This window comes from Canis lupus, chromosome 9, assembly GCF_003254725.2.
Source record: "Canis lupus dingo isolate Sandy chromosome 9, ASM325472v2, whole genome shotgun sequence".
Classification (NCBI taxonomy): Eukaryota; Metazoa; Chordata; class Mammalia; order Carnivora; family Canidae; genus Canis; species Canis lupus.
The window spans coordinates 38,371,188-38,384,779 of NC_064251.1; the positions used below are offsets into that span (position 1 = coordinate 38,371,188).

At 43.2% G+C, this 13,592-nt stretch overlaps 2 protein-coding genes across 16 annotated transcripts in view; one reads left to right on the top strand and one right to left on the bottom strand.

Annotated features, from left to right (window-relative positions):
* Nucleotides 1–9,077, bottom strand: part of ACACA (acetyl-CoA carboxylase alpha) — a 284,222-nt gene extending 275,145 nt beyond the window's left edge. For 5 of the 12 annotated variants that reach the window (XM_025439932.3, XM_025439933.3, XM_049114194.1 and 2 more), the window contains exon 1: nucleotides 8,585–8,789. In XM_025439932.3, coding sequence (XP_025295717.1) covers nucleotides 8,585–8,622 — 38 coding nt within the window. In that variant the 5' untranslated portion in view covers nucleotides 8,623–8,789. Of the gene's footprint in view, nucleotides 1–2,275; nucleotides 2,327–7,283; nucleotides 7,354–8,584; nucleotides 8,868–8,936 lie in introns of those variants that run through there. The other 7 variants (XM_049114193.1, XM_049114192.1, XM_049114185.1 and 4 more) reach the window with 5 other exon arrangements.
* Nucleotides 9,078–9,150: 73 nt separating this feature from the next.
* The window catches only part of TADA2A (transcriptional adaptor 2A), a 53,329-nt gene continuing 48,887 nt past the window's right edge, over nucleotides 9,151–13,592 (top strand). For 3 of the 4 annotated variants that reach the window (XM_025439786.3, XM_025439789.3, XM_025439788.3), the window contains exons 1-2: nucleotides 9,157–9,241; nucleotides 12,212–12,337. In XM_025439786.3, coding sequence (XP_025295571.1) covers nucleotides 12,313–12,337 — 25 coding nt within the window. In that variant the 5' untranslated portion in view covers nucleotides 9,157–9,241; nucleotides 12,212–12,312. Of the gene's footprint in view, nucleotides 9,242–12,211; nucleotides 12,338–13,592 lie in introns of all 4 variants that reach the window. The other variant, XM_025439787.3, reaches the window with a different exon arrangement.

The window sequence follows — 13,592 nt, forward strand, 5'->3', positions numbered from 1 at the left end:
AAGTGCAGGTAGGGATGCCTGGGCGGCTCAGCGGTTGAGCATCTGCCTTTGGCTCAGGGCATGATCCCGGGGTCATGATCAGTTTAACTCCCAGACTGATTCTTTCTTAAAGAATCAGAATTAGGGGGATCCCTGGGTGGCTCAGTGGTTTAGTGCCTGCCTTTGGACCAGAGTGTGATCTTGGAGTCTCGGGATGGAGCCTGCTTCTCCCTCTGCCTGTGTCTCTGCCTGCCTCTCTCTCTCTCTCTCTCTCTCTCTCATGAATAAATAAAATATTTTTAAAAACTAAAGTACAGGTAGATACATAATATGTAAACAGATATCTATCTAGCATATCTGTAGTATTAAAACTTCACGAGGGGAAGCAATTAGAAAAAAAAAATGTCTAAAAGCCTCTTCAGGGATGACAGTAATGATAAAAAGCTTGAAAAACACTAGTTTAACTCCCAGACTTCTCTAGGTGGCTCAGCGGTTTAGCACCTGCCTTCGGCCCAGGGTGTGATCCTGGAGTCCCGGGATGGAGTCCCGCATTGGGCTCCCTGCATGGAGCCTGCTTCTCCCTCTGCCTGTGTCTCTGCCTCTCTCTCTCTCTCTCTCTCTCTCTCTGTCTCTCATGAATAAATAAATAAAAACTTTAAAAAATCAGAATTAAAAGAGTTAATTCTAAAATTCAAATATTTGATGGCATTAGGCTGACATGGTGTCTCTACAATATCATAGCCTATAACAGGGCAATTACACATGAAAGTCATTGGCCAAGGCTCCTTTCCTTGAATGGGCACTCAGAAAGCTTCCATAGACTTTAACTCTTCCATTACTAACTAAAGCCTCCCTCCTTCAGATGACTCATTCTCCCTTTGGATTACATATTTGGCATTTCTCAGGAGCCAATACACTTCCTAAAAAATCTTTACATATCTTCGTTGGGATCCATTACTTTCTGAGGTTGTATAAAATAGTGATTACAAGCTGTAGATAAAAGTTTGAATCTCTACTATGCTGCTTGTTTACACTGAGCATTTGTTTCTGCATCAGTAAAATGGCAGTAACAACACCTCCCTTAATGGGTTTTTAAGGACTAAAATGAGAAAATATATATAGAAAGCCTTAAGCAATAGCTATTTTTAGTACCAAAATTGGGATGAGAACCCTGCTGTGTTATTTTGAAAGTATGCTTGTGTGTGTGTGCATGATTAAACAGTAAAGAGGGAAAATGGTTGTCCTTGGCATAAAGATTCTAGAAAATTAATAAAGTGAGCGGACAAATACTGAAAAATGTGTTTTGCTATGTAAAGATAACCAATTACAGTCATTTATGGAAACGGTACTTAACATTTAAGACCTAATTATCATGCAGCACAATAACAATTACATATATCATTAAATATGCATCAGATTAACCTTGTAAGTTTTATTTGACTGTAATAGTAAAGTACTCATTCTGTACTCTAAGGAACAGTCTTATAGTTAATTGCTCACAATGTATAAGTCTGTTCACTATTTACATTAAGTAAATGGGACATAGCTCCTAAATTCATCTGCACAATCCAGAGGTAAAGCTGGATTATCCATTTTTTTTTTTTTTATTTTAAGATTTTATTGATTCATGAGGGACACACAGAGAGAGAGGCAGAGACACAGGCAGAGGGAGAAGCAGGCTCCATGCAGGGAGCCCGACCTGGGACTTGATCCCAGGTCTCCAGGATCACACCCCGGGCTGAAGGTGGTGCTAAACCACTGAGCCACCTGGGCTGCCCCATGAATTATCCATTCTTGATTGCAACTATGCATCTGTTCTGTGACCTGTGAGATAAATAAAGTACATTCCCTTTAATTATGTATAGTAAGTTGCTAAAGAAGCAAGTAGCAAAAGAAATTCCATTTAATTGCTCAGTGTTCTGGAAACCTACCGGTTTCTAGTAGGTAGATATGATTCAAAAAACAAAAAAATTCTAATGTTGAGCGTTGGCCAACTCAGCCTTATACAACTTCTAAACAAGCCCAGGGTCACCCTATGGAGCACTTCTAGAATTAGAATTAGAATTTATTTGACTCCTACCATGAACTAGGTATTTTATATATATAGTCATATCCTTACAAAACTCTTATGAATTAGGTATTATAATTCTCATTTTTTGCAAGAAGAGAAAAAAGGCACAGAAAGATAATAACTTGCCTAAATACTTGATGGTAGTAAAAGGCAGTAGTTAAATTTTGTAGTTAAATTTTTCTGATAAACAGAAGTCACTCAACAATACATACCTAGTTCACCTACCTTTTTGGATTCTACCCAAAGCCTGATGACTCATGAGACAGATATTCTGCACTTTTCATAGATTAAAAAAAAAAAAAGTCAAGATGGTGAGCAAGAGGCAGAAGAGATGGGTGGCATTATTAAAATCCTGATATCTGCTAACTCTTCAGTTTTAAATAGTCAGAGGCAAGTTATTAGTTACATTTGGCCAGATCTGGTTTTCATTCTGGCTGTGCTATCTAGTACCTAAATGACTTTAGCCAAGTGGATTTACCTTTCTGAGTCTTATTTTTCCTTATCTGTAAAGCAGGGCCTTTAGCAAAAATGTTTTTTCCCCTCTTGTTCACCTCTGAGATCTTGAGGGCCCTCTTAGAGCAACTCAGATATGGCACCATGTGAAGAAATGGCTACAAAGACCTTACATTTCTGTAAATAAATTAGCAGGAGTGCTTCAACCTTTTCTCTGCGGACTCGTCATAGTTGGGGTGGATCAAGTTAAATAGTCTAGGAAACTTCTGGGAAAAAAAAGATTGATTCCTTAACTCCTTTGACTAGGGTGGCCACAAAGAGAGAAAGATAAGGAGGCAGGAAGAGGGAGGCAATGCTCCTGAATGTTAAGAGGCAGCAGCAGAGCCTGAGGAGGCTGGAACCAGACCTGAAGTGGGCTACTGGGGAGACTGCGCTTCTGTGAAAGCAACTTGGTAGATGTGAAATCAAAGAGCTGAGAACTAAGAGCTGTAGTTCTTGAGGCTCATGCCTATTGTGGGGTGAAACCCTCTCTACTGAGCATGTCACAGGAAGATTCTTTGCCTTGTAGAGCCCTTGTAATTGGCGAAGAGCTCTGCTCCAGGACCTACATCTCTCGATAACTTTATTAGGTATACCTCAGAGCTTAAAGGAGAGAAGTGGAACCCCACAAGAAAGCATAGATTTTTAGACTTTGTTTTTATCTATTTGTATACCAAACTACAAAGAACCACCTCAGAAGAAAAATGAGTATTAGATGAGATAAAGTTTATAAAGACTTTCAGCACTCAGGACAAGTAACTAGAAATGATAAAGAATGGGACACCTGGGTGGCTCTGTGGTTGAGCATGATCCCAAAGTCCCAGGATCAAGTTCCACATAGCACTCCCCGTGGGGAGCCTGCTTCTCCCTCTGCCTATGTCTCTGCCTCTCTCTGTGTCTCTCATGAATAAATAAATATTTTTTAAAAAAAGAAATGATAGAGAATGATTTTTTTTTTTTAAGATTTTATTTATCTATTCATGAGAGACAGAGAGAGAGAGAGGCACAGAGACACAGGCAGAGAGAGGGGCAGGGTCCATGCAGGGAGCCTGATGTAGGACTCAACCCTGGGTCTCCAGGATCACGCCCTGGGCCAAAGGCGGCACTAAACCGCTGAGCCACCAGAGCTGCCCGAGAATTATTTCCATAGAGAGAAGCTCAGAAATTACACTTTTGATTCTAAACACAGCAGCTTGGGATGCCTAGGTGACTTGTAGGTTAAGCTTCTTTCAGCTCAAGTCATGATCTTGGAGCCCAGAGACTGAGCCCCACTAGGGCTCTCTTTTTAGAGGGGAATCTACTTCTCCCTCTCTGAACCTTCCCCTGCTTGTGCACGCTCTCACTGTTGCTCACTCTCTACCCCTCTCAAATAAACAAAATCTTCAAAAAACAAAAAATCACAGCAGCTTAACAGTTGAAGAGAAGCTGTTGGAATATTCTTCACTCAGTCAATGGCAACTGCATTACAGACCCTGGCATTAGGATACAATTTTCCCTTCGGGTTTCAAGTTCAAAGGCCAACCTCCTCCATTAAGGATGGAAGGGCTTGGGGTACCTGGATGGTTCAGTCAGTTAGGCACCCCACTCTTAATATGGTTATGGTCTCAGGATGGAAGGGCTTGGGGTACCTGGATGGTTCAGTCAGTTAGGCACCCCACTCTTAATATGGTTATGGTCTCAGGTTATAGACATGTTCAGTGAGGGGAGAAAGAAGGCGCTCAGTCATCTCAAGTGAAATACAAAGTGCTCTGAAAGCATATTGAAGAGTTACTTAACCCTGAGTTTGGCAGGGTCAGGAAAGATGTTCCTAAGGAAGTGATGTCTAGGTTGAAGTGGAAGTGCCCTGGTAAAGGAAGCCTGGAAGTAACAGTGCGAGAAGGAAATAGAGGTATTTCTGGCTGGCTGGGGAATGAAGAATAAGCTGGTGTGGGGCTGACAGAGAAATATGAAGACACAAGGCCCTGAAGGGCCTTCTACAAAGGCTGACCATATAATTTATTGTACAAACTGAGATATTTTTCTTTTCTTTTTGTTTTTAGAGAGGAAGAGAGAGGTAGGGGAGAGGGGCAGAGGGAGAGCTAGAACCTTAAGCAGGTTGCACATCGAGCATGGAGCCCGACTCGGGGCTTGATCTCACAATCCTGAGATTGTGACCTGGGCTGAAATCAAGAGTCAGATGCTTAACCAACTGAGCCAAACTGAGACATTTCTGAGAATGAAATGAGACCATATTACTAATTATAAGGGACAACAGGAGTAAACCAGATTGTCCTGAGCAAATTGGGACTTATCACCCTACTCATAAGTCATGTTCAGGTGCCTGCACCTCTGTGAAAGCATAGATCTCTTCTCATTTTTCTTTGTATATTTTGCCTTAGTGACTTCATCTATACTTGCTTTACTTGTCCATCTCACAAATATTTGTCCAGGATGTGCTTAGGGGCACAGAAGTTACAAAGAAAAAACATAGTGTCTGGGGCTCCTGGGTGGCTCAGCCGTTGAGTGTCTGCCTTTGGCTCAGGGCGTGATCCTGGACTTGGGGTGGGTCCTGCATTGGGCTCCTTGCTAGGAGCCTGCTTCTCCCTCTGTCTGTATCTCTGCTTCTTTCTCACTGTGTCTATCATGAATAAACAAATAAAATCTAAAACAAACAAACACACAGTGTCTGTCCTCAAGCTTTGTCTAAACATGACATACATCCAAAGAAAAAATTTTAATACAGTTATACAACTTTAGTCCTGGCCTTTCCTCTGAGCTCTAAATTCATAGATATCATTTCCACTCAGACTGCAAAAGACAAATCCAAAATAGAACTTTTAATTTCTCCTCCAAATCTGTTCTTCCTACAGCTGATCTTACAAATGATGCCACTATCCACTATATTGTTGAAGGCAAACACCCAGAAAAGCACTGCCTTCATCAGTGTTATCTTTCCTCTCACTGTGCGTTTTAATTTCTCCACATCTTTCTTAAGCACAATGACTAAATTGGGGCTTAGAATTCTAATGAGGGCCTAACATCAACTGAAGCAGAAGTATGCTTGAGGCTCTTGAATGCTGTGTTTTTAAATGAATAGATCCCAGTATTAAGGAATTGTTTTCTTCCACAATAGTACAACATTAATGACTCATATTAAATTTGTTGACAATCATGACAACCAGATCTGGATATGTGCCCTAGCCAGTCTCAAAAAACTTCAGTGAAGGATCCCTGGGTGGCGCAGCCGTTTAGCGCCTGCCTTTGGCCCAGGGCGCGATCCTGGAGACCCAGGATCGAATCCCACGTCGGGCTCCCGGTGCGTGGAGCTTGCTTCTCCCTCTGCCTGTGTCTCTGCCTCTCTCTCTCTCTCTCTCTCTCTCTCTCTCTCTGTGACTATCATAAAAATAAAAAAATTAAAAAAAAAAAAAAACTTCAGTGAAGGTGAAAAAGACATGATGGTAAGTCCTCATGTGTCTGACCCTATCTCTTCTTTGTAGAGGTGATGGCAAAGGTGTAAAGATGTAGGTGAAACACCAATGCTGATAAACTGTTGTACGATGGCTGTGTAAAAGGACAATTAATGCTTTAAAGAATAACTTTAATGTTTCTACCATCTTACTCTCCACACAGCTGCCAGTGTGATCCTTTTAAAATAAATCTGATTACGTTCCCCACCACACACCGTGGAGTCTTATGAGCCATTTCTGCGAAGAAACTGCTCTAAAATACCTATAATACTCAACAAAACTAAAAGACAACCTACAGAATGGGAGAAGATATTTGCAAATGATATATCAGATAAAGGGCTAGTATCCAAGATCTATAAAGAACTTATTAAACTCAACAGCAAAGAAACAAACAATCCAATCATGAAATGGGCAAAACACATGAACAGAAATTTCACCAAAGAAGACATACACATGGCCAACAAGCACATGAGAAAATGCTCTGCATCACTGGCCATCAGGGAAATACAAATCAAAACCACAATGAGATACCACCTCACACCAGTGAGAATGGGGAAAATTAACAAGACAGGAAACAACTGTTGGAGAGGATGTGGAGAAAGGGGAACACTCTTGCACTGTTGGTGGCAATGTGAACTGGTGCAGCCACTCTGGAAAACTGTGTGGAGGTTCCTCAGAGAGTTAAAAATAGAACTGCCCTACGATCTAGCAATTGCACTGCTGGGGATTTACCCCAAAGACACAAATGCAGTGAAACACTGGAACACCTGCACCCCAATGTTTATAGCAGCAATGTCCACAATAGCCAAACTGTGGAAGGAGCCTCAGTGTCCATCAAAAGATGAATGGATAAAGAAGATGTGGTCTATGTATACAATGGAATATTATTCAGCCATTAGAAACGACATATACCCATCATTTGCTTCGACATGGATGGAACTGGAGGGTATTATGCTGAGTGAAATAAGTCAATCGGAGAAGGACAAACATCATACGGTCTCATCCATTTGGGGAATATAAAAAATAGTGAAAGGGAATAAAGGGGGAAAGGAGAGAAAATGAGTGAAAATTATCAGTGAGGGTGACAAAGCATGAGAGACTCCTAACTCTGGGAAACAAACAACTCTGGGGTAGTGGAAAGGGAGGTGGGTGGGGAGTTGGGGTGACTGGGTGACAGGCACTGAGGGTGGCATTTGACGGGATGAGCACTGGGTAATATGCTCTATGTTGGCAAATTGAACTCCAATTTATAAATAAATACATAAATAAAATAAAAATAAAGTAAAATAAAATACCTATAATACGAATCCACACTCCTTGGCAAAATGTTTTCCAAATTGTTAAACCCTAAATAGAAGTCTCCTTCTGTCAAAAAATAAAAAATCTGATTACTCCTTTGCTTCCAACTCTTCTGTGGTACTCTACCACATTCCCTCCCAAATCTAAAGTCCAACCATGGCTTATGACTTGATGCACGATCTGGTTTTTGCCTGTTTCCCAACTTATTTCTCTAATTTGCTATGCTGTAGCCACAGGGGTCTCCTTGCTTTTTCAACAGGCCAAGCAAGTCCCCATCTCAGGGCCATTGCAATTGCTGCTTCTCCTAGTTTCCCTCTGGAAATCCATGTGCTGCCACTCTTATTTAATGATTAGGTTTCTGCTTATGTGCTCTTTCAATTAAGTAAGCCTTCCCTGTCTACCTCATCTACTCAAGTCAGGCAGGCTGCTCAGTCCGCCCTATAACTCCTGGGGCCTCTGCCACAGGACCCCGGCTGGCATGCAGTGGACCATGCCCACATCACTCATCCCTTTATTCTGATTTATTTTTTTCCATAAAACTTGCCACATTACTGGGCATGATCTATTATTTAGTAATATGTATGTTGTTTCTTATCAATCTCCCCCCACTATTATATGAGGCAGAGACTGTTTTGTTCACCGCTGAGTTCTCAACACCTGGAAAAGTGTCCGCTCGTTAAATATTTGTTGGCTAAATGACTAAATAGATTTTCAGGATACATCGAATGTAAAACTACACTATATTGTATCTACTGACATGATACACAGGAAAATGTCTGGAAGAGTATACCAAAGTGTTAACTGTTTATTTAAAACGGTGAGAGCTGGCTTTCACGTTATTTTCACTTGTGTGAATGTTCTGATTATTTTTTAGCACAAATCTGTAGCATTCGTATACTGAAAGATGAATAAAGAGGCCACACCAGCAGAAAATGCAAATGAATTCAAAGCGAGGTTGGGCACATTTATGAAAGACTTCTAAACAGGTGTAACAGCATAATGGTGAAGATTATCACGGCTTGAATCCCCTCCCCAACACTTTCGTTTTTTTTTTTTTTCTTTTTCCCCAACACTTTCTAGCCGTGTGTTCCCAAGTTACTTATAAGCCAGTCTAAATGTCTTCACCTGGAAAATGGGGGTAATAATAGTGCCTGCCTCATAAGGTCGTTTTTGAAGATTACATGACACCAAGGATGTGACCTCCTTTGTACAATTTCTGGCATGCAAGAAATAAATACTCGACAAATGGCAGCTATTATAATAGTTAGTAGTAGTAATAAGAGACGTTGGGACGTACCTAACCCTCAAGATTGACATCAGAGTGGACCACCACATCCTGTCATCATCGCGCCTCAATCTGGGCCCCTGAAGCCCAAAGAGGGGATGATGGTTCTTTCCAAAGAGGAGAATTTCGACGTTCCAGAAGCATCTGAGTAAAACGTACCCTGTTTACCCTTACACCAGTCAGTCAGTCTGGTTAATCCACGAGCAGCACTGGCAAGACCCGCGTGGCCTCAGCTGCCTTCGCTGCAACAGGGGCGGCAGAGAGGGTTGGGGGTGGGAAAGTTAGAAACACAAAAGCAGGACAGAACCGGCCCGGCCCGCTCCACCTCACCGCACTCTGAAGCGGATCGAACGGCGCCACGCACCGGCAAGCCTCTGGCGACCGCCAACGCGCCTCACGCAAAACTGACTGCCGCCCGGACTCAGTCAGGCAGGCGGCTCACTCCGCCCCAGCACCCCCGGGCCTCTGCCACAGGACCGCGGCTGGCGCGCGGCGAGGCCGGGGCGCGGGCCGAGGGGGCGGCGGCGGCGGCGGCGGCGGCGGCGCCGCGAGGGCCGGGGAGGGGCGGCGGCGACGCGCTCGCGCCTGTGCCGCTCGGGAGCGAGCACGCACCCCGGGGGCGCGCGCGCGGGTGGCGGCTCCTCGGCGCGGAGGAGGGGACGCGGTGAGGTGAGGCACGAGGCGTTGCGGGCCGGGTGGCGGCGGTGCGCGAGCCCCTCTCGCGGCCGAGGGCGGGGTGGGCACGGCGAAGGGGCGGAGGGGGAGGGGAGGGGGCGGGCTGCGGGCCCTCGCGGCCCCAGGGGAAACGCGGCCTGCGGGCCCGCGGACGGGCTTGCGGCGCCGGGCCACGCCACGCCTGGGGGAGGGGGGCGCGGGCCCGGCCTGACCCGTGGGGCCCGCCCCTCGGCGTCCCCGGCTCGCCCCGCCCCCTGGGCGGCCCTGCGCTGCCCGGGCCTCGGGATTGCTGTGTCTGCAGGGGCGCGCCTAATTACGCCGGGAACAGCCGCCCTGTGTCTTGCACCTGACCGACGTTTACTTTTTCGAGTTTTCAAGTAGGCCTTGCAACACTGGGTAGTTCAGCTCCATTTTGGAGCTGAGGCCGACTGAGGCTCAGGAAAAATGACTTGCCCAAGATCATACAGCTTAAGGAACGAAGTGAGGAGCTCAGCCTCGTCTGCAAAACTACGGACCTTGCACCTGTCTGTCCCCTGCACCACAGCGAAGGCGGTTCTTCGCGGTGCCTCCCTTCCTCCTCCTAGTGACTTTGAATTTGGCAGATGTTAATTTGGAGCTACCACCCATCCTTTCATGGATATTAGTGTCAGAAATGTCTCTTGTGAGAAAGGAGAGGAAAAAAAGTTCTGCTTATTGCAATATTGTGCTTATGACATGAAGGATTTATACATCCATTACTTGACCGTTAGTATTAACCTCTGTTGAAGTGTCGCTGCTGTTTACTACCTTTAAGACATTGTGCAAGTACCTGTCTTTCAGAGCTTCATTTCCTTATTTGAAAAAGCAAAAAAAAAAAAAAAAAGCAGCATGTCGGAAGGTTGTGAGGATTTATTTATTTATTAATTATTATTTTTTGGTTGTGAGGATTTAGAGAGATAATCCGCATACAGTGAGTGGTTCCACAGTACCTGGCACATGAGTAAAGTTCACTTGGCCTTTTTTTTTTTTTTCTAAGATTTTATTTATTGATTGATGAGAGACACACACACACAGAGAGGGGGGGCAGGCTCCACGCAGGGAGCCCGACATGGGACTCGATCCAGGGTCTCCAGGGTCAGGCCCTGGGCAGAAGGCGGCGCTAAACCGCTGAGCCACCGGGGCTGCCCTTGGCCATTATTTTATTAACGAGTGCATAATACCCCTTGCTAAACCCATTTTTCTTCAAAGACTAACTTTTCCTAGGACTAGAGGACGGCATCCTATCCCAGCCCACTTAAAAAGACAAGTTCATTGACAGCAATGTTATCTGAATGGCATATAGACTTAATGGTGAATTATACTCCCAGCTCAGCACGCCAGATGAAAGAAGTCATTCCAGGAGAATTAAAGATGAATTAACCTTTTGTAAAATTAACATTTGTCCATTACATTTTATTTCTTGAGTTCTTTCTCTGGCATTTTGATACATATGGATATGTGCTGGACAGTAGTCCCTGCTTTCATTTAGTCTAGAAATGGGGAAAAAAATATGCATTCAGAAGTAATCTTCACAAAGTAGACTGTGATGCCAGAAAAGAGAAGCTGTGGGACTATAGAAGAAGGAGAGATGTTTTCTTGAGTTAGGGTGAAGTAGGATTTCATTTCTGCCTTTAAGAAAATACTTTGTATATTGTACAAACATTAAATATTTGTTCAGGGCAGCCTGGGTGGTTCAGCAGTTTAGCACCACCTTCAGCCCAGGGCCTGATCCTGGAGACTCGGGTTCATCTCCGGCATTGGGCTCCCTGCATGGTGCCTGCTTTGCTTCTCCCTCTACCTATGTCTCTATCTCTCATGAATAAATAAATAAAATCTTTAAAAAGAAAAAAAAGGGTAAATGAAAAAACTCTAAACAGTTGGGCCACCCTTGGGGGTGGGGATCTCAATAGCCAGAGCTCATGGACCAAATTCTTTGATTAGTGAATAACTGGGATCCAACTGCCTTCTGCCCTTGTATGTCTTACTCAAGACTGGGATTTTCATAAGAGATCTGGTTGCTTTAGCTGTGGGGGTGCGGTATACAGAATTGTGATTGGTAATCCCACCAGGACCATATGAAATGCGGGTGAGTCAGTTTCCCAAAGGAAAGAAGGGTTAAGGAGAGAAGTGATACTAGATAGAGAAAAACAGTAATTGTTTATTAGAGATATGTAGCCATTATGCAGGGCTTACTAGGGGCCAGGTACCACGGTACATTTTTATATGGATTTTGATATTTAATCCTCACAGTAACTCTAGGAGGTAGATACTATTTCTCATACCCGCTTTACAGAGGGAATACAGGCTTATAAAGACAAAATAATTGGGGAACCTTACTGGCTCAGTCAGAGGAGCGTGTGACTCTTGATTTCTCGGGGTCATGGGTTTGAGCCCCACATTGAATGCAGAGATTACTTAAATAAAACTCAAAATAGGGGCGCCTGAGTGACTAAGTCGGTTAAGTGTTTGACTCTTGATTTTGGTTCAGGTCATGATCTTGGGGTCATGGGATTGAGCCCTGCATCAGGCTCTGAGATTAGTGGGGAATCTGCTTGAGATTTTTCTCTCTCTCCCTCTGCCCCTCCATGTACTCTCTTTCTAAAATAAATCTTTTTTAAAAACCCTTAAAATTTAACAAAATAATTTGCTTAGCATTGCAAAGCTAGAATGTGGTAGAATTGAGTATGTTGCATTTTCTTCTCTATATCTTGTTCCTTTGAATTTTTTTTTTAAAGATTTTATTTATTTATTCATAGAGACACAGAGAGAGGCAGAGGCACAGGCAGAGGGAGAAGCAGGCTCCATGCAGGGAGCCTGATGTGGGACTTGATCCAGGGTCCCCAGGATCAAACCCCAGGCTGCAGGCGGTGCTAAATGACTGCGCCACCGGGGCTGCCCTCCTTTGAATTATTTCCTGATCTATGTGCTGTTTATGTTTGTTCATAGGGGATCATCAAGCTTTGATGTATGTGTTGGCCAGTTCTGACATCTCCTTAAGGGAGCGCTGCATTGAGGAAGATCAAACAAGACTGTTTGCAAATTAGGGAATGGACCGTTTGGGTTCCTTTAGCAGTAAGTATAGTGGGAACAAGCCCCAGGTGAATATTAGCAGCAAACTCAAGTGGAAGTTGATCAAAGAAGAAAAATAAGCACTTGGAAGTTAAAGCCCTGCAAATCTGATCCTAAAGGAATAACAGTATCAAATCAAAATAAAATTAACCAATACTTATTGATTGCTCACTAAACACATGACACAGACATATCATCCTAGGTCTTGTAAGAAAACTATGCTCAAACATAGTATGATTAACCTGCAGTTAGACTTAAGAAAGCAGTTGAATTTCTCTTTAGAACCAATAACATATTTTAGATGCCTTGATAAGAAATAATGTCAGTGTGGAATAAAAGACATGCTTCTCTCCCCCTTTCCTTTTAGGTGGAACTTGTGTTCTAAGAGTGAACCACAGTATAATAATAATGCAGGAAATTGTATGTGTATGAAATAAATTCAGGCAGCCATTGCTATGGAGAAAAAATATACTGCCTCTTCTTTGTTTATGATGAGAAGAGATTTGGCAGAAATAGAAATTCTATTGTTAGATGTTAGTAGTGCCCCAATGAGAAGAAACAGAAAGGCACTCTGGGGTATTGTTTCCTTTTCAGCAATTTCTTAAAGGACCTCTTATTTGCTCTCTTATCACACTCCCTATCTATATAAATTTAGGACGGAATGAAGTCTTCAAACACATCCAGTTCAAATCTCTCGTTTTACACATGGAGAAAACCTAAATGAATTTTCCTGATGCTGAAAGTGTAAACTGAAATCATTCTTGTTCGCTTTTTAAAATAATTTTTAAGGTTTTTATTTGGAGATAATTTCAAACTTACAAGAAAATTAAAAGAATAAGAGTAAGAACCAAGGGATCCCTATATACCGTTAATCTCTTACTCTATTTGTGTGTATTCTCTGTTTATCTATAAATATACGTATAAGTACCTCCATATGATATATATATATAATATGTACAGGCAGACATAGACACTGCATTTTTTTTCAGAATCATTTAAGGGTAAGGGACATATATCCTGGCCCTTTACCCTACACACTTTAGTGTTTATTTCCTAAGAATAGGGATATTTTATTTATTAATTTTTTTTTTTTTTTTTACTTATTCATGAGAGATACAGAGAGAGAGAGGCAGAGACACAGGCAGAGGGAGAAGCAGGCTCCATGCAAGGAGCCCGATGTGGGACTCGATCCTGGGTCTCCAGGATCACACCCTGGGCTGCAGGCGGCGCTAAACCGCTGCGCCACCAGGGCTGCCCG